The sequence below is a fragment of the Phoca vitulina genome, unplaced genomic scaffold (assembly GCF_004348235.1).
Source record: "Phoca vitulina isolate PV1807 unplaced genomic scaffold, GSC_HSeal_1.0 scaffold9, whole genome shotgun sequence".
In the NCBI taxonomy this organism is placed as follows: domain Eukaryota; kingdom Metazoa; phylum Chordata; class Mammalia; order Carnivora; family Phocidae; genus Phoca; species Phoca vitulina.
The window spans coordinates 65490718-65514152 of NW_022589712.1; the positions used below are offsets into that span (position 1 = coordinate 65490718).

General features: G+C 34.2%; 1 protein-coding gene across 5 annotated transcripts in view; it reads left to right on the top strand.

Moving 5' to 3' along the window:
* Window positions 1-20295, top strand: part of EPHA7 (EPH receptor A7) — a 165478-nt gene extending 145183 nt beyond the window's left edge. For 2 of the 5 annotated variants that reach the window (XM_032408228.1, XM_032408230.1), the window contains exons 9-17: window positions 221-276; window positions 4143-4268; window positions 5133-5318; window positions 5931-5992; window positions 7636-7845; window positions 8555-8704; window positions 15538-15731; window positions 16893-17048; window positions 18781-20295. In XM_032408228.1, the coding sequence (XP_032264119.1) occupies window positions 221-276; window positions 4143-4268; window positions 5133-5318; window positions 5931-5992; window positions 7636-7845; window positions 8555-8704; window positions 15538-15731; window positions 16893-17048; window positions 18781-18895 (1255 nt within the window). In that variant the 3' untranslated portion in view covers window positions 18896-20295. Of the gene's footprint in view, window positions 1-220; window positions 277-2837; window positions 4113-4142; window positions 4269-5132; window positions 5319-5930; window positions 5993-7635; window positions 7846-8554; window positions 8705-15537; window positions 15732-16892; window positions 17049-18780 lie in introns of those variants that run through there. The other 3 variants (XM_032408229.1, XM_032408231.1, XM_032408232.1) reach the window with 2 other exon arrangements.
* The last annotated feature ends 3140 nt before the right edge of the window (window positions 20296-23435 follow it).

A 23435-nucleotide genomic window follows, 5' to 3' on the forward strand; every position in this document is an offset into this window, starting at 1 on the left:
ACATTATCTCACACAAAGACTTTATATTCTATCCATTTTTTAATCATATGAGTTACTACATTACTATCAATGAGTTCGTAACCATGGACAGGAATATTTTGTATTTTGTTTATCGCTCTAACTAGCATGTTGTCAAAGAATTAAGGTATGTTATATTGAATTTTAAATATATAAAGTAAGATCATTGATTGAGATCATCACAAATCTGATTTTTTTCTAGGCATTGTGGTTATAGCAAAGCTGACCAAGAAGGGGATGAAGAGCTTTACTTTCATTGTAAGTGTTTGGCTTTTCTTTATTATTATGTACCCCAATTAATACAGACACCTGGTTGTTAGCATTGGCATGAATAAATTCCTAATGTCTCATGCTTGAAAGTACGTAATGAGGTCAAAATGTTGCTTTAAAGCATTTGAACAAGATATTTAGAATGAAAATCATATGATGTGAATTTTAAAAACAAAATAGATTGAAAAATGTAATCTCTCACAAGAAATTTTAATACTACTGCAGGGTATTTAGCTGCCTTTATGTCATGATTTTTCCTTTTGCAAACTTTGCCCCAGTGTTTCATACCATTCTAACAAAAATCCATTACAAGTTGCATGGCCTGTATTCTAGCTAAGGAATTCATTTAGAAGTAGAAGGGCAGAGCCTTGTTTTCCCACCCAATGAGTGATGCTACCATGAAAGACAAAGCTATGGAGCCTCTTTCCCTTCAGCTACTATACATTGTCTGTCGGATAGATAGTTCCCCTGATATCAATTTCCTAATAATAGGATTCAACCCTCCACTGTTTTTCTGTGGATTTGGGTTACCTGATTCTTAAAAGTTGATTTTAGAAATCATATTCAGAAGAGATCTTTGGAAACCAAAGAAAATAGATGCCCCTCTGCATTAATCTTATTCCTGTTGCAATGTGGATGGCCAGGAAAAAAATTGAGAGCTATGCAAATAAATGTTATTACTTCATGCAGCCAAAGTAAAAACCTCACGATCATATGATTTGAGTTCGGACAATTAATGATGTTCTTATCCAAACCCATTGTTTTTATTGTTAATCCTTGCAAATATTAAGAGACAATTGTATTTATTATTTTTCTTGGTAGCATAATCTTTGCTAAAATTTCTCATGGATAGATAGATTTCCTAATTCACCTAAGAATTACATCGATCATTGTGTTATTTATCAAATTACTTTGTCAGTATCTAAGAAGATGTTGTCATGTACCCATCCGAAAGTCACAAAAATGTATAAACATCAATCAAGAAAATGTGTGGTTTAAAGACACAAATTGTGAGCACTGTTATTATCATTACTATTATTATCAGTGATGAGATACACAGAAAAAATGGAGGTTACATTTTTTTCTCTTTCACAACATGAGAGAATATTTGTAACACTTTCCCAATGGGAAGGAGCAAATCGAAACGTGAATGCCTAAACTTTTATATCTAGTTTAAAATGTATCTAGACAAGTAACCTCTAGTTCCTAAAATGCCCAATTCTACCCATTTTGTGAATAATTTGATGACAGAATCTTTTACCTTCATCAGTATGTCACTTTTCTTTCCTTTACTGAGTATATCTGAGACATCCCCAAATTATCAAATACGTTTTAGCTTATTTGCTTTTAGCTTTCAGGTTAATGCAGAAGGTAAATTGAAACATGGCTTATCTAAAACATGTTGTATAGCCTTATGCTAAATTGTCATCACTCAGTTTTAATATTTTGATGCCATTTGCTTTTTTTACATTTGACATCAATTTTGTAATCAGAGAAAAATAGAGCTGCATGTCTTACTTGCTGACATAGACAAGATAAACTTGATATATAAAAACAGTTTTCATCTCCAGAACAAAATATCAATGGTGGTTTTAAGATATTTAACACTCATGAGAAATGTAAATGAGATATTAAAACACAAAAAAGCTCGTACTCTTAAATTAAGAGAAGCAACAAACCAGACTATTCAGAAATTATGTTAATGTTTTCCTTATTTTAAAACATCCATTTTTAAATGGATAATGAAAAACTAAAGTGCACTTAACAATATCCTATCGTGGTAAATGCTTGACATTTTCGAATCACCTTTTTTACAGAGATATCTTTTCTTGTCATTTGATGAGTACCAGGCATTTTATTTGATTTTTATAGCTGTATCTACAATACGTAAAGTACAAAGCTATGGTCACCAGCTATTTACAAGTTGGTGTCCTTTTATTTTGTTAGCATACAGACAATTTTCTTAGGTGCTAAGACACCAGATTGAATTTTTACAGAAACATGAAAGCAACCATTTAACTAGCTTTTAGAGCACTGCATTTAATAGAATGTCCAGTCATTTGTATCATGCGCCCTCAATTCTCCATGGCCCCAAGTGCTACATTTAAAGACATAAACACAATAGAGAAGTTTAGTGAAGCAATTCCAATTTACATTTTGTTTCCTCCTACCATTTCTTCTAACAATGTCTTTGAATCCAAGCTGGGCAGTATTTCACGTTTTTATGCCAAAATTGCTCTGGCCTGTCAAAATGTTTTATGACAGCTTGAATAAAGAACCATCAGAGACCCATTTGAGATGCAGAAGGTTACCTCCAATCTAGCTCCCTTATCACAAAACAAAACCAAAAAAACAAAGAAAGAAAGAAAGAAAGAATAAACAGGGAGAAGATGGCTCATTCTCCATCTGCCTGCCAATCTAGGAGGTTAACCTATTGTTTTCTTCCCTTCTCTCTTTTTCTCTTCCCCCCCTCTTCCCTGTACTCCTTCTTCTCTCTTTTCTCTTTCTATCCCCTCTCTCTTTTCTTGTGTTTTTTTTTTCATGTTCAGCTTTAGTAACAAATGAGCATCTGTCAGTTTTATAAACTGCAACAATAATTGTTTAAGACAATCAATTTTGGATAAACAATCAACTACAGCAGAATAAATCAAGATTTTTTAATCCCATTTTCTTTAGACATTCTGATTCTTTTTGTTTGTTATGTGTTTATTTTTTAAATATAATTTTAACTTAATGTGATGACATAAGCACAGTTAGGCTGCAGTGTAATACATAAAGAAATATATTGTTCTCAAAATAGTAAGATTTAATGAAAAGATTGTTCAGTGGCTTTGTTAAAAACAATAAAGTTTTTTTGAGGATATAGTGTAATTCTTTTATTGCATTAATATAACCAAATATATGCCTATCTATCTTATCTTTGTCTTTAACCAAATGATTAGATTTGGAATACATTATTGTAATTGAATTTGATTTAAAGTTGACTTAGCATTATCTGTTACCTGCATGCTTCTGGGTGCATTTTAAGAAGATTTTAACTTTTAAGATGATTCTATGTTGTTTGAATTTTGACTACCTTTTCTGAGGCATATTGGCTACCTCCTTCCAGAGCCTTATAATTGAAAGTTCATATAAACCATTCCTCTTTCAAATTGCTGTCATACATGGTTAGCAGATCCCAGGAATATTGTAAATTTTCTAACTTTACTCTGCATTTTGTACATCTGGCCTCTACTGCCCTTCAAGGTGAAGATGAAACTGTGTCTTTAGTAAATTTCTCTCTGATTCTGTGATAGCGGTCCCTCACATCTTGTACTAATTTTATGTATATGTCAACGGTGGTTGGTCTTTAAGAAAATAAATCAAAAGAATAAGTAAGATGTCTAAATGTTTTTAATATTGCTGTCAGTGTAGTAGACTACCTGTAAATGAAATGTCTTCTTTTCCCAGTGTATTAATTTGATTGATTGACTGACTGATAGATTTACAAATGTGTTTCGAAGTCCATTACAAACCTCAATATGGCTTGAACTATGCCACGATAGCAGTGAATTTAATTAAACCTCCAGTCTGATAAGAGTCATGTCAGAGAATTTTGGTGATGTCTTTTGTTGATTTACTGGAAAAGCAATTCAGTTAGTAACCTATGAGCTGGATCCTATGTTACCTATAGAAGCTTGCAGATAATACCTATACGCCAACAGACTGAAGTAGTCTGTTAAAACTGCTGTGACTCAGGTGATGTGGAAGCAAGTTCACTGTTCCAAGGAGCACTCTGCATAATGAAATTCCTGGGCTGACTGCACAATAAGTGCTTTGCTTCATCACAGTCATGCTTTCTTACATCATTACAGTTAAATTTCCAGGCACCAAAACCTACATTGACCCTGAAACCTATGAGGACCCAAATAGAGCTGTCCATCAATTCGCCAAGGAGCTAGATGCCTCCTGTATTAAAATTGAGCGTGTGATTGGTGCAGGTAAGGCTGTTGTAGCTTCCTTGTTCAGCTGTTCCATTTAGCCAGGATCGAAAGTCATACATCATAATGACAGGCAAATAATTATACCTCAAGTATAGAACTTTTGCATTTACCTGAACTGTTGGAAGCAATGAGGCTGTACTTGTTTATGAGAGCTCAAAAAAAAAAAAAAAAAAAAAAGTGAAAAAGAAGCAAATGGCACAGAAAACCTGTGTATCTTTTGTCTTCTGGATTTTTAAGATATCGTTCTACTGGAAGCTACTTCATGATAGTTCTGGCCTGTTGTTTAGGAAATGACTTAGTAATTTTTTTTTTTAATTAGAATGTTCCAGAATTTTGCTGGAATATACATTTCCTCTTACTTGATTTACCATCTTCTTGCTGGGCTTTCATTTTTATCTTTTTCTCATGTATTTGTAGGTATCGGTTAGCTGTTTCATTCCATGCAGAAAACTAATACGTGCTACTTATTTAAAAGGAATATTATTTCCTACGTATACAACATATTTTCATAGTAATTATACATGTTGGATCCAACTCCCTTATGTTTAGCAGTCAGGGTGTATTCGAATTCCAGATTTTTAAATCTTTAAAAAATATTTGCTTCTCAAACAGTAAAAACAGTAGCAATATTCAGAATTTGCAACTGTGCCCTTCTGCTTTAATCACCAGCGTACATTATATACTGTACTTCAAATCTAAATGCTTTTTTCTTAAAAAGTTTGCGTTAATCCAGTTAAAAAATAGTGGTTGGTATAACAGATAGTTTAGCAAAGCCTAATGGTATTTTTAGAATTATGCATTTACTTTGCAAGAAGAAATATTTTTGAAATTAAAATACACTTGCCTGTTCTATTACTTCAGGAGAATTTGGAGAAGTCTGCAGTGGTCGTTTGAAACTTCCAGGGAAAAGAGATGTTGCAGTAGCCATAAAAACCCTCAAAGTTGGTTACACAGAAAAACAAAGGAGAGACTTTTTATGTGAAGCAAGCATCATGGGGCAGTTTGACCACCCAAATGTTGTCCATTTGGAAGGGGTGGTTACAAGAGGTAGATATTGATATATTTCATTTGTCACGTGGACTGTCAGAAATTAGTGTTATTTTGTACCTAAACAAAAAAACAAGTCATGAATATATTGCATATTCTAAACAAATGTTTTTTCTTGGTATATAATGGACTACTTCTTCTTTTATGTTACTACTGCTGAAAGAAATCAGGATAAATGAAGACAGGATGAGAATTAAAGAATAAATCTGATAGACAGATGGAGTGACTGATACTTTCATTCAGCTTCAATAGCCATAAAAGTGATACGCTTTAGTCTTTACACTTTATATCAAGTGTCATTTTTTCTGAGTTTCGTTCAGAGATCAGGACTCAGAAGAACACACTGACTTTGTTCTTTAATTTTGTGAATCATAACCGTCTTCCAAACAGACTTCCAAACAGACTCTGAGTTTAGCGGCAGCACTGGGGACATTAGAAACACTCACAGCTCACCCATTCAGCCTTTCAGAAGAGCACCACATATTTTATCAAGGGTGAGAATGGGAATAAGCCTGAAGTTTAGGTTATGGTTCCTGAAGCAATGCTTTTTTTCTTATATAAATATATATATGTATATGTATGTGTGTGTGTATTTTTTTTTTTTAATTTTAGGGAAACCAGTCATGATAGTAATAGAATTCATGGAAAATGGAGCCCTTGATGCATTTCTCAGGGTAAGTAACAAAATTATCCTCTCGTTCTAAATATACTATCCATACTACCACTATAATAATTTGATTTTTTTACAGTATAAAATGTAAACATTATAAACTTTAACAAATCAGAAAATTGTCTTTAAAAAGGCAGATTAGATTAAAGATCAGAGTCCTAGTCTGGATTGAACTAGAATCCTTTAGAGCACTTAAGTGATACATTGTGATTTAAACAATAGTACTCATTAATATAGTCTCTCAAGTACAGAGATACCTACAAGAAGCCCTTCAATTTGAGTACATGTTGTAGAGTAACATTTTACTTTTCAGTACATAGAGGTAATACAGAGAAGACTACAAAGTGAGATAACCATTCAATATCAGCATGACGATCCCAATTCTGCTCTGTGGAACCATTTCTATCATATTTCTATGTGAACACTGAACGTAAAAGATAGAATTACTAACATTTTGCAAATTAATAATATGTGATTATTTTTGTAATAAATTCTAAATATATAAACATACATATTTTTGCTCTGAGACTTTTCACCTAAGAATATAAACACATGTTAACATTTTTCCAAATGACGAGGAGAAAATAGTCTAAAGAATAAGAGAACATGAGGTTTTATCATATGTAATCTGTAATGATACATTCAACTTAAATTATAAACAGAAGATTTAGAGAAATTTTTATTTCTGTATCTTTATGATATGCATAACTATCAATTCTTTGGAATAAAGCATCACCTAGCCAAGTTTATCAACTCAAACCAATATCCTCATGCAACATATTTACAATTCAGTTGGAGAAATCTGTGAATTAAAAATGGCTTGGAGGAGTTTCTGGGTGGCTCAGTTGGTTAAGCATTGGCCTTCAGCTTGGGTCATGATCCCAGGGTCCTGGGATCCAGTCCCACATCGGGCTCTCTGCTCATCAGGGAGCCTGCTTCTCCCTCTCCCTCTCCCTCTGCCTGCCACTCTGCCTACTTGTGCTCTCTTTCTCTGTCAAATAAATAAATAAAATCTTAAAAAATAAATGGCTTAGAAATAGATGGTGGCCAGTCTGGTTGCAAAGAGCTCTCAATCCCATTTGCTAGTGCATCTGTTTTAGAGAATCTTTTTTGCAAGTAATGTTCCCACCAACAGCAAGACAAGGAAAAATACAAAATGAGAACAAAGTCACCCAGGATAACCATTTTCTACTTCTTAGTTTTTCTTCATCTTCAATCAAAAACTTTCTCCTTTCCCTTTTTTATCATCTGGAGAAAAAAATCTTAATATATGTGTCTCTATCCCTTTATATATTTCTAGATTATTTATATAATTTTTAGCAGGTGGAAAAAAACACATAGTTGTCTAACTTTGACTCAAAAATCAGTGTATACTTTTGGATCTGCATAACCTGACACTATTTTTAATCCATACAGATAACATATCAATCTAAATCACTAAATGATTACCAAAACTCTATTTTGTATTATTTGAAGGTCAGTTGAATCAGCACCTGTTTTGTTTTTCACAAATGTCCGTATTATATAGAAAATTAGTTAATAATTCCTATTATACTATAGCAAATGACTAGTGTGCAGAGAGTTTTCATGGCAATTTTTTCCCCTTTGAAAGTACAGTAAAGGACTTTTATTCTTGTCTTCCTGTAGAAACACGATGGGCAATTTACCGTCATTCAGTTAGTAGGAATGCTGAGAGGAATTGCTGCTGGAATGAGATATTTGGCCGATATGGGATACGTTCACAGGGACCTTGCAGCTCGCAATATTCTTGTCAACAGCAATCTTGTTTGTAAAGTGTCAGATTTTGGCCTGTCCCGGGTTATAGAGGACGATCCAGAAGCTGTCTATACGACAACTGTAAGAAAAAGTCTCTTACCGTACCTCTTTGTCTTCCTAAGGTTTTCCTACCAAGAAAGCAAGACTTAATATGAAACTAAACAGTAGAAAAGAGGCAAATTGATCTCAGACTTTTGTTGCTGTTTTTTCCTTTTAGAAGAATCATTGCTGCTTTTCCACTCTAGGTATAGACTAAGAGAAGAAGTAAGATAAAAATGGCAACATGCTTGTCTTCTATCAGGGTGTTCATATACATTTTATACAGTTTTATACAATAACATCTAGTTGCAAGCTCTCGTAATTGTAGCAGAGAAATATAATCCCACTTTAAATAAAGATTTTAAAAGAATATTAACTATGCTAATTCTTACAACTTTTGTGAGATTAGAAAAAAAGGAAAATATATGAGGATTTAGTTAAATTCCACATATTTCATTCCATTTTCATGGTTATGTTGCCTAATTTGTCATTGTCTTTTGACTAGACTCTTGCCCTAAGACCACCTAAGGGCCCATTAAATTTAGTTGCCTTAAAAATGAAAACTTGTAATGGCATTTTAAAAACAGATTAGTAGGTTTAAATACACTTAGAGAGATTCAAGATGGATAGATGGGATACTGCTGAATTGTTAACCAAATATACAAGTGTTTAACTGTAGCTTTATAGTTCTGCTACACATGATTTATAAGTTATTATGCATATTTAAAATTCCTATTTCTTTTTATAACAGGGTGGAAAAATCCCAGTAAGGTGGACAGCACCTGAAGCCATCCAATACCGGAAATTCACATCAGCCAGTGATGTATGGAGCTACGGAATAGTCATGTGGGAAGTTATGTCTTATGGAGAAAGACCTTATTGGGACATGTCAAATCAAGATGTAGGTGTTATGCTAGTTAAACAAAAAGGATTTCATATATTAATACTCATTGTTATTGGAACATGTAGGTAATGGCTCATAAGAAACTTTTATAGAATTAGAAAAATATGATTGCTGAGTTTTCACAGTTATTCCCACAAAAATTACCATAAATTAGTGGTTCAATTAATTTCATTTTGAAGAATTGCTTTTTATTTTTTTTCTCTTAAATCCTCTCGATGTAATAGAAGCATACAAAAGATATGTCCTCCTAGTAAAGATAATGATGCAATGATGCTGTGCTTGCACCACTATAGTCGGAAAGTCACATGAGTAAAAGAATCATTTGCAGAGAGGAGGGGAAGGAAGGCTGTGTTTTGTCTTCGAAGCTTATCTTTCTTTTTCTTTTAATGTCCTGAGAAAACGGATTTAAATTATCTATTGTTGGTTGATTTGATTAAATTTTAATTTCATGAGACAAACTAGATGTTATGATCAGTATTGGTAAGGGTTTTGTAGTGGTATTTTAGAATGTAATCACAATGGGAGTATATTTGGAAACTCCTAAAAAATTAGCACTTAATTAAATATGCATCTTGATACACACTAAGGCATAAAACATGCTGTTAGCCTTTGAGAAAAGAAGTTGACGGCAGTTCTTGGGAGCATACATCTCACACCAAGAGACCACTTATGAAATAATATAGCATAAGTGCAAGTGAATATTTGCTTCTGTTAGGTTGAATTTTATGAAATTGGTATTCGTGTAGGTCAGAAACTTTCAAATACTGGCAGATTCATATAGTTCAACTTATTGAAAATGTAAGTGAAATTTAGATAAAAGTAGAGCAAGTGTAAAACCTAGGAAAGTATCCTGGATTTGAACTGGAAATCTGAGAAGATTTTGGTTCATAACTAATGAGAAAATTTTCCAAGGGGGCACATTGAACAGTCCAGAAGCAAAACCTTAGCCAAGTGTGTAGAGATGAACCAAATAGACTCCCTATCCTAGAACAGAGATGTGCACATTGGTAGTAATTTGATATGCAGATTAAGTTGGGGCAAATTGATGAAAGGCTTTATGAAGGAGTTTGGAAATGGTACAAATGCATGTTCTTGATAAGTAAAGAAGTAAGTGGTGCTTGAGGAAAGTCTGTATTGCCATTTAAAAGAATATGACCAGCAAACTGGAATACTGAATTCTTGAAGTATTATAAACATGGACAGCAATAGAAGCTGACTAAAGTTAAAAATTGAGTTATTTTTCAAAAAGAGGTCACAAACATTGTTATATCAAATCAGTATTGGGGGTTTATTTTTAGAATTTACCGTATCAAATTCCTAAAACTTGTAAATAGTTATTTTTTGACAACTAAAGTCAGATCGTTTGTTGGTAAGGTTGAACAAGTTTCTGAATTAGTTGAAAAGCCCAGAGCCTCAAGAGGTGGAGCTTTTAAGTCATCTAAATGTTTTGGTGCTTTGAACTGAGAGATGACATGAAACTCTTTTGTTTTTTTGGTTTGGGTTTTTTGTTTTTCAAAGATAAAAGTCTAAATGATGCATCCGTTTGGCAGAGGCAAAGTTGTTAATATTTGACAGGACTCAGTGTCAAGGATTCCATGGACCGTCAAAATGTGGGCAAACAAATCCTTGGGGCAGAGAAAGAGAAATATTTACATTCCCTAGATACTCGCTGGAGTTTCATTTCTTTTGACACCTTCCTTCTGTACTAGATTCAAACATAAAGGGAATGACAGGAATATAAGATGACTTAAATTCAAAGTTCACTGAACTTCCAAAAAACAAGTAATAGAAATGGTTAAGAAGAAAAAAAAAATCTTCAATTTTAATTTTTAGAATTCCTTAGATATTGTTTTTCCTGAAAATGAAATGTCAAAAATATATAATTAGCGTATCAAGAATTAATAAATATTTTTACTGATCAAATGAAATTATGTCTACAAGGATGTTTACTTCTGACCTAGAACATTTAGCACTATCTTTCTTCTTTTTTGTAATTTTGAAGGTCTGAATTATAAATTCAGACACAAGTTTCTATAATGGTAAGAGATTACCCACACAGTTGTTTTTATGGTGAAATTTATATTAATATTCTTCTTATAGAATAATACTTATTATTTTATACTTATGTTGTTAAAGTGCTATTTGAGCAATTACATGTTTAAGTTTCAAAATGCAAATGGTGAAAAAAATGAATAATTCAAAATAATGAATTTCATTCTGGCGAAAAATTCTCTAGATAAAAGCTTCTTTACTTGAAATCTCTGGTAGGAGTTCATGGAGAGACTTAAGAGATCTGACAACCTCCAGTGCATATGGAAATCTTGTGCATGTGCGAATAGATTGTGTTTTCTGGCAAGTTTGCTTTCAACAGATCTAACCAGATATCATTATTTTTAATTAGTTTAGATTGACTTATTAAGTGAATTAATTAACTTTACGTTGTTCAGATTTAGTTGCTAGGAATTTGTCAGGGATTTTAGAAAGCCTTCACATTTCAAGTGCCTTGGATTTTAAGACTTTTCATAAGACACCGTGAGAAACATGTAAATTGATGGTTATGTTGGTAAGCAAGTCCACAAAATTCCAGGCTGATGCTGAATAAAGGGAGGTTTCTGTGATCACTCTGAACAGACCAGGAGTATTATAGAAGTCAGTAAGGTAGATAGTTTCCAGAAGGCTTTATTTGCATGCTAGGCAGGGCAGTGAGCAAGAAAAACTTGGGAAAAGATAGTATGTGTGTGTCTGATGATACCCACATCCAAACAGGTTATCGCTTAATTAACACTTGAATGGATTCTTACTGTATTTTCATGTATGTATAACTTTCTTGAATTTTCACTGCAATGGGAGCAGTTAGAATTTAGTTATTTGCTATTAAAATTGAGGGTGAGCTTCCCAAATAAATTTCTAATTTTCTTTCTTTTTTTTTTTTTCTTAAAAATCTGCAGATGTTTGGCCCTTTCTGTAATGGCCTTTCAAAGAAAAATCTTTATGTATGTAAATTCAGTCAAACATAATAAATATTACAGAAATTGAAAATACTCTTAGCATTCACAGTAGCTATTTTTAATTAAATGTGTGTCTTAATTAGTTCAAATAAAACTTTTACCCTCAAATTTTGAAATTTTGAAATTCTTTATATAGATTATATTTTTTTCTGTTTATAGTACTCAACAAAGTCATTTCTTCTCACTTTAAGCTAGACCAATAAATTGTTAGTTAAACTGGCAGGTAGTCATAAGGATGATAAAAACAAATTTCCATAAAGTTAAATTATTAAAATGTTTCACTAAAGGACATTTTAAGAGCTTCAAAAATATAATACACTTTAACTAAATTTAACCTCAGTTAAATTGTGAGCCTTGGTTTTTTTCCTTTTAAAAACCACCACTGGTTTATGACTTTGTATTTTTTATATTATGATAGAAACAAAATTGTGATTTTTTGGGGGGGGGTAAAACTTTGCCATAATCCCATATATATGGTCCAAAATATTTAATTGCATAAAATGTGGGTAATATATTATTGTGAGGGTAATGCAATGGAAATGAGCATGAGCAAAAAGCAGAAGTCAATCATGTTAGATCCCATTTTGAGTTATTACAAGCCCATTATCATGGGGTCTTTCTGTATTCCTTTTTCTCTTAATTACAATGATCATACTATAATAATACTCAAACACTTTGCAGCAAGCAACTCTTGTTTTTATTTCTAAGTATTTCTTTACAGTATATACCAAAGAAGTGCCTCCTATATAAATGTAATTTACCAAAGTCACTTCCTATTAATCTGGGACCTATCTAGAATTAGAAATTGCTTAACGTTTTTCTGTTTTCTTTGACTTTTATTAGAATATTAAGGCTAGATCTGGATGGTCAAATCCCTGTCCAAGGGGCTTCTGGTAATTTCAAAGAAGGTGTCTTAAATGAATTTTGTGAATAATTACATAATGCTCTAAGTAAAGTGTAGGTTCAACTGTTTTACCTGTGTGCCTTGTTGTTTCCAAGAATGTATAACTATTTTCAGAAAGTACTTTTTACATTCCAACTGGAAATGAAATGCAGCTAACCAAATAAAAACTGTAGAACCTCTAGATTCAGTTTGTGCCTGAATCATCCCCCATCGGCAGGTTTACCCTCAGAGGGTCTGTATACCTTGAATTATGCCGACCTGTGCTCTATAGAAGCTGAAGTTTCCCCACAATTCTCTCTAGTGCTCCTAGAGGTAGGTGCATGATTCCTAATGGGAAATTTAGGGTCCCAAAGTCCATTCCCAATCCAGAGAATCTCTTATTTTAAATGCTGTCCTTAGCTGCTCTTCCTTAAAAAGTTTGTAAACCACTGTATCTTTGAAAGTCAGAAGTTTAATTTTGTGCTGAGATAAATGTTTCCCTGCTGTAATAATAGGAATCATGAAATTCCTATAATGTAATAGGAGAAACCGCAGAGGGTTCATTAACTCATTCCTATGAGTCATTTAATGGTACTATGTTCATTGGCACAAAGACTTAAGAATATATTGTGTTCAGTGATGAAGAATTCTAAATATTTTTATGAAGGCTTGGAGAGCTGCTGAAGAGTACTAATGTCAGGAGGATCAGGATAAGATTTAGATTTACATTTTATTATTTTTTATTTTAATTTTTAAGTAATTGCTATACCTAATGTGGGGCTCGAATTTACAACTCCAAGATCAAGAGTCTCATGCTCCACCGATTGAGCCATCCAGGCACCCCTAGATTTGCATTTTTTTTTAAATATTTTATTTATTTATTTGACAGAGAGAGAGGCAGCGAGAGAGGGAACACAAGCAAGGGGAGTGTGAGAGGGAGAAGCAGGCTTCCCGTGGAGCGGGGAGCCCGATGCAGGGCTCGATCCCAGGAGCCTGGGATCATGACCTGAGCCGAAGGCAGACGCTTAACGACTGAGCCACCCAGGCACCCCTAGATTTGCATTTTTAAAGATTATTTACAGGGCCAGAAAAATGGAAAGATCACTCTACGTGCCTTGTTCCTTTCTGGACATCTGAAGACAAACTACAAACAGGGAGATTGGTTAGAAGGTGGTTCAAAATAATAAGGACTGCACTAATGTTATGAGGATGGGAGTGGAGTCCTGTCAAATCAGAAAGATACTGCTTATGTTCAAATACAAGCAACCTCAAATATAAGGAAAGCTACTCTTTTCCCAGTTAAAAAAAAATGTTATTTTTTTTATTGTTTATTATTGGTCATTTTGAATATATAAATTTTTAGAAGTTGTCGATTTACTTATTCACAACTTAAGCCACTGTTTAAATAACTTAACCTAGCTTTCCAAAGTACAAGTAAACGATGCGTAGGACGTACAATGTAGTAATCAGGGGGGAATTTCAGCTGAGGATTTTCTCTTACAGTACTTTTCAAAAATTATTATAATTAAGTTAATCTATTTACCTTTTAAATTTTATCAATTTGCATACGTAGATTTTCCTTAAAGTGTACTTTTTTTCTTTTCTTATATGAAGAATTTTCTGTAAAAATTGTTGATGCCAGCTACTTTATTCATCCCAATCGGCAACCTTTTACATTTCAATGTGCTATTCTTGAATGTCAACAAGCATCTTAGGGATATGTTTCCCTACAAATATTAAGTTAATCAACATTTCTTAAAGCCAGCATTTTGTCTGCCTACATTTGGCTTTATTTTCTTCAAAAATTCAAGGTTACCTTTGTTTTTTTCCAGAGTCTTTTTTTTTGTTTGTTTTGCATTTCTACTGCCATTATGTCACAAGTCAGTATCAAAAAGGATTTGTTAATCCCCCTTGATGTTAATGTTTTACAAGTTCTTATTTGTGTTGCTTGCCTTCTCAATTATTTTCCTGTGCTTCTCCAATTGTAGCAATTTCTGATTTTTAAGATCTATTTTTGCTTTCCATATAAATAAAAAGAAACAAGTCTGAATAAGTAGCTTTCAGACTTTTTGACTGCCATGTACCCATGTCTTTGGGGACTTATTTTTCATGAACATTTAAAGCTACTGATGCAGTGTCTCAGGCTGCTATTAGATGTAAATACAAAGTGAGGTGCTGCTAAAACTTGAACAACCAGCACTCTGAGTGGGAAAGCCCTAATTTCTAACCTTTCCCAGTTACCGGGTGTAACCCTTTCCATGGCCCCTTCCCAAGGCTGATTTCAGTCTACCAGTGTGAGGTCACTAAACTTGGAGTTGGAAAGTGGTACAGTCACCTTCATGTATATTACTCGTTCCAGCACACCACTATATATTATAATCCTATACATTTCCTAAGTAGGTAGGCTCCATATTATTTAAAATAATAGTGTGCTTGGTAATATTTTCTATCATAGCACATTCACATATTTTGAGATTTTGTTGGAAAGTGTCATTTGAGCCCCACAAAAAGTGACACTTGGTGGGGGGCAGTTCTGGGTAACTCAGACCTTCCTCTTACAACTAGTAGAATTCATACATCCCTAGACAAATATGTACATGTACAGCCATATGCAAGTAAAATGGTTTCATAACATATTCCTTTTCAAAACCTCTGGGATGACATGAAAATTTTTCCATCTCTTGCACCCTGGGTGACCTTAATCGCTGCTCCTAATTACTGAGTCAACTAAGAACTGTCATGATATCGTGCTCTTCATGCACCCCTTAATAACACATTGAATGTTCATGGGTGTTCAGGAAAACAATAAGCAAGTCTTTTGCAAAGCTTCAAAGGACGCTTCACTCTTATCTAGATAAATCACTTTGCCTACTAGACAATGCATGTTATTATAATTGAACCTCAATCAGTAATATTTTTAATGTCCCTTTGGCTATTAGGTTATAAAAGCAATAGAAGAAGGTTATCGTTTACCAGCACCCATGGACTGCCCGCCTGGTCTTCATCAATTGATGCTGGATTGTTGGCAAAAGGAACGTGCGGAAAGGCCAAAGTTTGAACAGATAGTTGGAATTCTAGACAAAATGATTCGAAACCCAAATAGTCTGAAAACGCCCCTGGGAACTTGTAGTAGGTAAGAAATACCAAGGGAATGGAATCTAGGGGACATTCAAATACTCACTTGAGCCATTTATCTCCTCAGTCCTAACCCAATGGCAAGTTGACATTTGTGTTAAACTATAAACCGATGTGGAATTTATTGTGTTCACAGAAGTTTTTGTTTTCTTTTCAGATGGCTTACCTTAATTAAATTAGTGTTTAACGAGAGCTGTTATTATTGCCTTTTGGTTTTCTTAAAAGTTATGGCAGCTTCACTGGCTGGCATTTTTAGAAGACTTTCCAAACTGGAATTTAGTGATTAGGTGGCATTTCACATTTTCAAGTCAGTATTATTGTTATGTGGGTCTTTATCACTATATTACTTTATCACTTTATTATTTTTGCATGCCGTTATTTTCTTTGCTTTGAGTCATTTAGTAAAATGACTCTGTGAAGTTAAAGTTTATGACGGTAGCTCAGTATGTGATGAAAGAAGCTTACCCATTAAAAGGAGTCCAAAACACTCCATCCATTCTCTGCCCGTGGCTTGCCCTGTTATGAGGCTTACTAGAAATCCTTCCGCTCCAGCGGCCAGGTACACCTGACGCTCGCTGGGCCCCGGCGGAGGTGTCTGAGTTCACTAGGCTCTAGCAGGAAGCCAGGTGCACCTGACGCTCGCTGGGCCCCGGCGGAGGTGTCTGAGCTCACTGGGCGCTAGCCAGGCAGCCAGGTGCACCTGACGCTCGCTGGGCCCCGGCGGAGGTGTCTGAGCTCACTGGGCGCTAGCCAGGCTGCCGTCAGTACGGCGAAGGCTCTGCGTTCTCAACAGCATCACGTAGTCGGAACGAGTTAGTCCACAGTTAAATGTGCTTCCTTTATTCCCAGTTGCTCTTGGTGAAGCAAATGAACAAATACATATGGACTGATTCCAAATACTGTTGGCTGAACTTTTTAAAAATGTGTGGAAGACACATCTGGTGGTCGTCAAATCTAAATACAGTGTAAATTTTGGAGTTTGTAGTTCCCGGGCAACCTTTAGATCTGTATAGATTTGTCTGTTTATCTGTTACTGTAACACCCATTAGAATATGTCATTTTATTCTTTGTACCCTTATTTTTGTATGGGCCAAGACATTCTTTCTTTAGTAGTTCATGAAAAAAAAATTTTTGCTTTTCTGTTTTCATTTGTATCTAGGCCAATAAGTCCTCTTTTGGATCAAAACACTCCTGACTTCACTACCTTCTGTTCAGTTGGAGAATGGCTACAAGCTATTAAGATGGAAAGGTATAAAGATAACTTCACAGCAGCTGGCTACAACTCCCTTGAATCAGTGGCCAGGATGACTATTGAGTAAGTTGAAACTCTCAAAATTCTATTTAAGCCTATGTTATGTACAATCCAAGCTTTATATCTGCCATGTATTAAAGAGAAGTAAACCACAGAATCAAGGAGAAAATCATCTCTTTAGTAAGCGCCTACTATGTGCCAGGTGTTGTGCTGAATAGACCTTTGGACTTACAGTAAATTTTTAAACTCTCACAGCAATAATTTTAAGTCAGTAGTTTTATACACAACAAAGCACAGGCTCAGAGAATGTAAGTATTTTCCCAAAACTGACTCAACTAGTAAGTGGTAGCTCATTTGTCTCCATTGCCAGTGTACTAAACACCATGCCATGAACCTTCTTTTCTTAACCCTGTATCATTTAGGTGCCTATTCATTAAAGAAATTCTCTCCATTGCAAAGGAGGATTTCTTTCCCCATGTTTGTATGACATTAAAAACTCAGAGCTTCATACCCAATGCCAAATGCATTATGACATCCAATAGGATTACTTTCTGAAGAGGTCCAAGGCAGCTTAATTCAATTAACTGTAACTAAGAGTTTAGCTTATGTTTTGGAAGGTGTGTGATTGACTCATTTTTTTTTTTGTTTTAACCTGAAGAGTGACCTCATAAAACAACTTTGGAAATTGCCATGAACTGGAAGTGAAAAGAACTAAATTTTCCTTTCTGGCTCCCTCACTGATTATGTGGTCTTAGGAAATCCACTTAGTATCTCCGAACATCAGCTTCTTTGGCTGCAACATACGTCTCACGGGCAATGAAGTTCCTCTGGGTCAATGTGTTTGAAAATGGGAAACAGTTTTCAAGGTTCTATTAGCAGATCCAGCTTAGGTACTGTTGTGCAAAGGGTTTCACATTTCTCAGCTGAGAAGGCCGGCAGTCAGCTTCCCTCTCCTGGCACGTCAGGAGGTGCCATCTTGTTTGGTTTCCTTCTAGTCACCACATGGGAGAGCTAGCATAAGTATACCTCATCTCTCCAAAGCAATCTACTTCCCTGAAAAACTAGGATCCTCAAAGTCTTATTAGACCATGATTATGAAATACTACGCTATGGTACTGTTGCTATATTTTAGCCTCTTGCAAATACCTAAGCTCAATTTTCCTGGCTATTAGGAAAAGTAAAAGTACATACACAGACACAGTTAGTTGATGTCACATTTAAGCTATTAAACATAGTATTGCACATTTTAGAAAGTGATTTTTTTTTTTCTAAAATGTAGTCAAATGATCAAACTGAACCGGAGTTGAGTATACAACCAATAATATGCTCAGGATTACCACATAATAATGAAACTTAGTATAAATCTTTTGGTGATGGTCGAAGATTCTTGATTTACTAGAACCCAAAATGCTTACATTTGTACTGTATCTATTGTAACCATTAAAAATTTTAAACTTCACTTAAGTTCAAGAATACCTTTCAAATAACATTTCCTGATCTTACCTTAAGTTAAGAATAATTTTAAGACTTTGATTAATTTTGTATACAAAATTTCGTATCAGTTTAAAAATAACTTATGGCAAATTGAGAGCCTGAGCAGTTAGGTTCTTGGGAAGGAGTGCACTGATGAAGTTTGCCAGTCTGACCCACTGCAAGAATGTGATCATTAATACCCAAACCACTAAGATAAGATCTATTTGCCTAAGATAAACAGATGATTTAATTAAAGAGCTGATGACAGTTGAGTGCCAAATAAATCCTTTGTAAGGTAACTACCAAAATTTGTCTTTTTCAGAGATGTGATGAGTTTAGGGATCACACTGGTTGGCCATCAGAAGAAAATCATGAGCAGCATTCAGACTATGAGAGCACAAATGCTACATTTACATGGAACTGGCATCCAAGTGTGATAAGCATTTCTCCCTCATGAGGGAGATTATGGACTGCAAGAGAACAGTACTGGCCTTCGGTATATGCATAAGAATGCTGCTAGAAGACAGTTGATGTCCTGGGTCCTTCCTACAGTGAAGAGAAGATTTAAGAAGCACCTATAGACTTGAACTCCTAAGTGCCACCAGAATCTATAAAAAGGGAATTTAGGATCCACCACTGGTGGCCAGGAAAACAGCAGTGACAATAAACAAAGTACTACCTGAAAACATCCAAACACCTTGAGCTCTCTAACCTCCTTTTTATCTTATAGACTTTTTAAAATGTACATAAAGAATTTAAGAAAGAATATATTTGTCAAATAAAATCATGATCTTATTGTTAAAATCAATGAAATATTTTCCTTAAATATGTGATTTCAGATGATTCCTTTTTAAAATCATTTGTGTTTATTCTTCATAAGGACTTTGTTTTAGAAAGTTGTTTATAGCTTTGGACCTTTTTAGTGTTAATCTATGACACATTACTACACTGGGTACCTTTGAAAGAATCTCAAATTAAAAAAAAAAAAAAAACCACATAGCATGATTGAAGATATATCTCTGTCAGAACATTGGTATCCTTTTTGTGCTATTTTATTTTGTTTAATCAGTGCTGTTTTGATATTGTTTGCTAATTGGCAGGTAGTCAAGAAAATGCAAGTTGCCAAGAGCTCTGGTATTTTTTAAAAAGAAATTTTTTTGTAAAGATCAGACAACACACTATCTTTTCAATGAAAAAAGCAATAATGATCCATAAATACTATAAGGCACTTTTAACAGATTGTTTATAGAGTGATTTTACTAGACAGAATTTAATTAAAAAAAACGCAAATTGTAGGTTTATGACTATAAAAAAAATTGAGGCACTTCATCTAAAGAGTGTTGGTGAAGGCAAGTCTCTGAGAGCAAGAACTATCCAGTGTTATCTAAAATTTAATCCGAGCACATCGAGGTTTTTTCCAATATTGAGACATTAGGAAATTTAGGAGAAATAGTTGACGTATATTTTATATCCTATTCTGTTTAATGCAGTCCAAAAGCTAAAAGAAAGAAGTAAGTTTTATATTAGAACTCTGAAGCAGGAGAAAAGGGGCAGTTCACATTTTCACCTTTCAAAAACAAATCGGCTGCACAGAATATCACCACTGCAGTTTTTAAAAAGTCTTTTATTTGTGAACGCTGATGTCAAAAGCTTATTAAATGAAAGAACTCTTTTTACTGTGTAAGGAAGAGGTGAAGGATCTGGCTTTTTTTTTTTTTAAGCTTTATTTATTAAACCATATTATTTGATTACTGTGTTAGAATTTCATAAGCAATAATTAAATGTGTCTTTATAGATATTTCAGGAATGTATACATATTGTGAGTAATGCTTTCAAAGTTACGAAAATCATGAACTACCCCAGAATTGAACTGTTGTACTTCCAAAGAGAATTGGGCTGTTTATAATGATTTTAATAGAGAAAGATCCCAGGGATCGGTCATAATTGGTCTTGTTTGATAATGTGGGCATCCACAAACAAACAAATAACAGAAACAAAAACCTGTAAATGTTCCTTTGTAAAACTTGTAAATTTTATTTATACTGTCTTGTTTTGTACACACATTTCTCTGTAGTGGGCTCTGAATACATTGAAAATGCACTATATTTTTCTATTTTACTTGCAGAGCATCACAAAAGAACAGGTATTTTCAGTGCTACATAATGTGTTTTCCCACATTTAGGACCAAAGATGGCTATAGAAAAACTCAAATGGATTGCTTCCCAAACCCCTCCCCACCCTTTTTTTTTCTTTTAAATCACTGTACAGTGTTATTTGATATTTTAATTTATTTTTCGATTGACTAGAAAAATCACTTTAATTTCACTAAAATGTTTTTTGTCCCTAAGGAAAAATAATCTGTAAGATAATTTTAATTAGCATAATACAGTCACCTAGACACTTCCATTTGTAATCTTTGTAATAGACTGTAAATATATTTTTGGAACTATAACACAATGTGCTTGAGGGTTATTTTTCAGTGTCTGCAGTGTATACAAGTGTTTATACTAAGTACAGCACTTTACAATCCTAATCAGTAGCATTGGCCTTTGAGAGAATGAGTGAAAGAGTTTGAGTGAGTGTTCCTAATTCCGTTTGGATTCTAAACTCACTAATAATGAAGTTCTTTTCCTGTTCATAGCTTAAGGTGCTTATTTTTTCTATTAAAATTAAATTAACAAAAAGCCATTCTAGAAATAGAAGACATAGTATGGTACATGCAAGTGGTGTCTTTCCTGCTTTTTTCTAGCACTAGATTTATAGTTGAGTAGTCTTTCTTGAGTAGAAGGGCAGAATAAAAGTTTTTTTGAGTTTTTTTTCAAAAATAACTTTTTTCTTCAGCAATATACCTCATCTGCCTTAAATTTTTTACAGCTCTTTACAGGGAAAGGGGAGTAGGGATGGGAAAGACACACAGCACAATAGGAAGTGTATGAATACATCACTCTCTCGTTCGTAGGTTTCTTTTCCCAACCAACATTATGATTTTGGAATACATGTATGTGAAACAAATATTCAGAGAAAAAGAATTAACATTGTAATGCTGATTGTATTACTCTCTTCCAGAAAGAGATGAAATGGTACAATGATAAGAATGTACAACGTGCACCTTGAAATCATTTTTTGATAAATTAGTGCTCAGGGGAGGAAAGGTAGAAAAAGCGAACGTCAAAAATAGAAGTCAAAAATTATAAAAATGCAAAAGGAAATGGCCTCCTTGCTTTAACAGAGCCACCTTTTTTAGAATGCTGTCTTCACACTTGACTTGTGTTTTGCATTCAATACTGAAATAAAAGTAACTTTTATTACATCTGAATCTAACATTTTCTCAGCAATCGATCTGGGCCTTGTTTACTCGAACTGGTGGTTTATGCTTGTCAGAGCACTATTAGTTGAATCATATTGTATACTTATGTAATCTACATTAGCTAGTACTATTTAGGACTATATTTTAATTGCTCCTCTTATCCGTGTTTTTAAGACAATTAAAATGGTGTAATACACCTCTTTTTTTTTTTTTTTTTTTTTATTTTAGGTAATGCTGATACTCTCCCTTTTGTTTCCTGAGTGGCCAGAACAGTGCTACTCGCTGATGTGCATGTTCAAATAAATTACTGATGTGTATTTTTTTTGCTCTATGTGGAGAAATCATGGGGAACTTGGGGCGAGATGTGCTTTTTGTTGGTTGAATTTGTCCCTCCTTGCCTAAGAATTACTACAGGGGTCATCCTTTTATAAGGACAAACTGCTTTTGAACAGTGTCTTCAATGTATCAAGCACAACTCTTTCTTCAACACGAATCATAAGTCTCTTTTTACCAGCTTAAAATAATAAACGAGTCTATTAGACAATGTAAAGAAAATCCTGTCTCCAATCATTGGCGGGTTCCTTTATGTCCCTTACTCATTTATTTTCTTACACAATATCATGAAAGGAGATGTCTAGAGTAAAGGTTTCATTGAAATATTTCAGTGGACCAATCAGAATACAAAGAAAATTAATAGCCACTGATTCCCTTCATCCTTTTGCAAAGTGACTTAATTCCACTCTAATTATTACAGAATAACAAGTTAAGACTGTATCTTCAAAGAGCCCTACTATCAAACATTTTAGTTAAAACCTTCATTGTTCTTTTTTTTTTTTGAAACTGCAACTACATGGTACTAACAAGGATATTTGCGTGTGAAAGGAAATATTTTGTCATCAAACCCTGACAAATACTTTAGACATTTGATATAAAATGGCAACTTGGGGAGTTTGAAATTTAAGATGCTGCAGGATGCAAATAGAGGATCCAGAGCAAATGGAAAAGGTGATAAACTGGTGGTCTGATTGGGTCATTTGCCATTGACCCTGACTCAGTGATCATTCCAACTTGTCCCTACAACACGGAGAACAAAACGCTCCCTATTCTGCAGCATCGCCTTTTTAAGCTCTACAAACTCTTAACAAACATCTAAACATGTTTTCAAAAATGAGAATAGATTAAGACCAAATGAGGTGCTATCACTGCTTATCCCTTGTGATGCCAAGGCTCAGGCTGAGCTGAGCCAAAACACAAAGTTTAATCTTGAAGTCTTAGCTATCCCTGGCTATTCTACAGGCAATGCTCTTGTGAAGTTCACACGGTGACAATTACATAGCTCAAAACACTGATGGGCAGTGACATGATCTCTTAAAGGACTGGATTCGTAAGCAGTACAAAAATATGCTATCCTACCAGCACGCGTTTCCCTGCAAAATTGTAAAGCTATTAAAGACACACAAGTTCCATCACTAGGTAAGAAATAGATTTAAAACTCATGGTGATCGTCAGTAACAATTTTTTTGTTGTTGTTGAAACACTTTTAACTCCTCCTTTTACCATTTGTTTTACATCATTAGCTGCAATGAAAACTCAGTCTCAGTTTTGAGGAAAGCTGCTGAAAGGAAGACGCGTAAAGCAAAAAGGTGATCAAATTCCTGAATGCAAAAGAT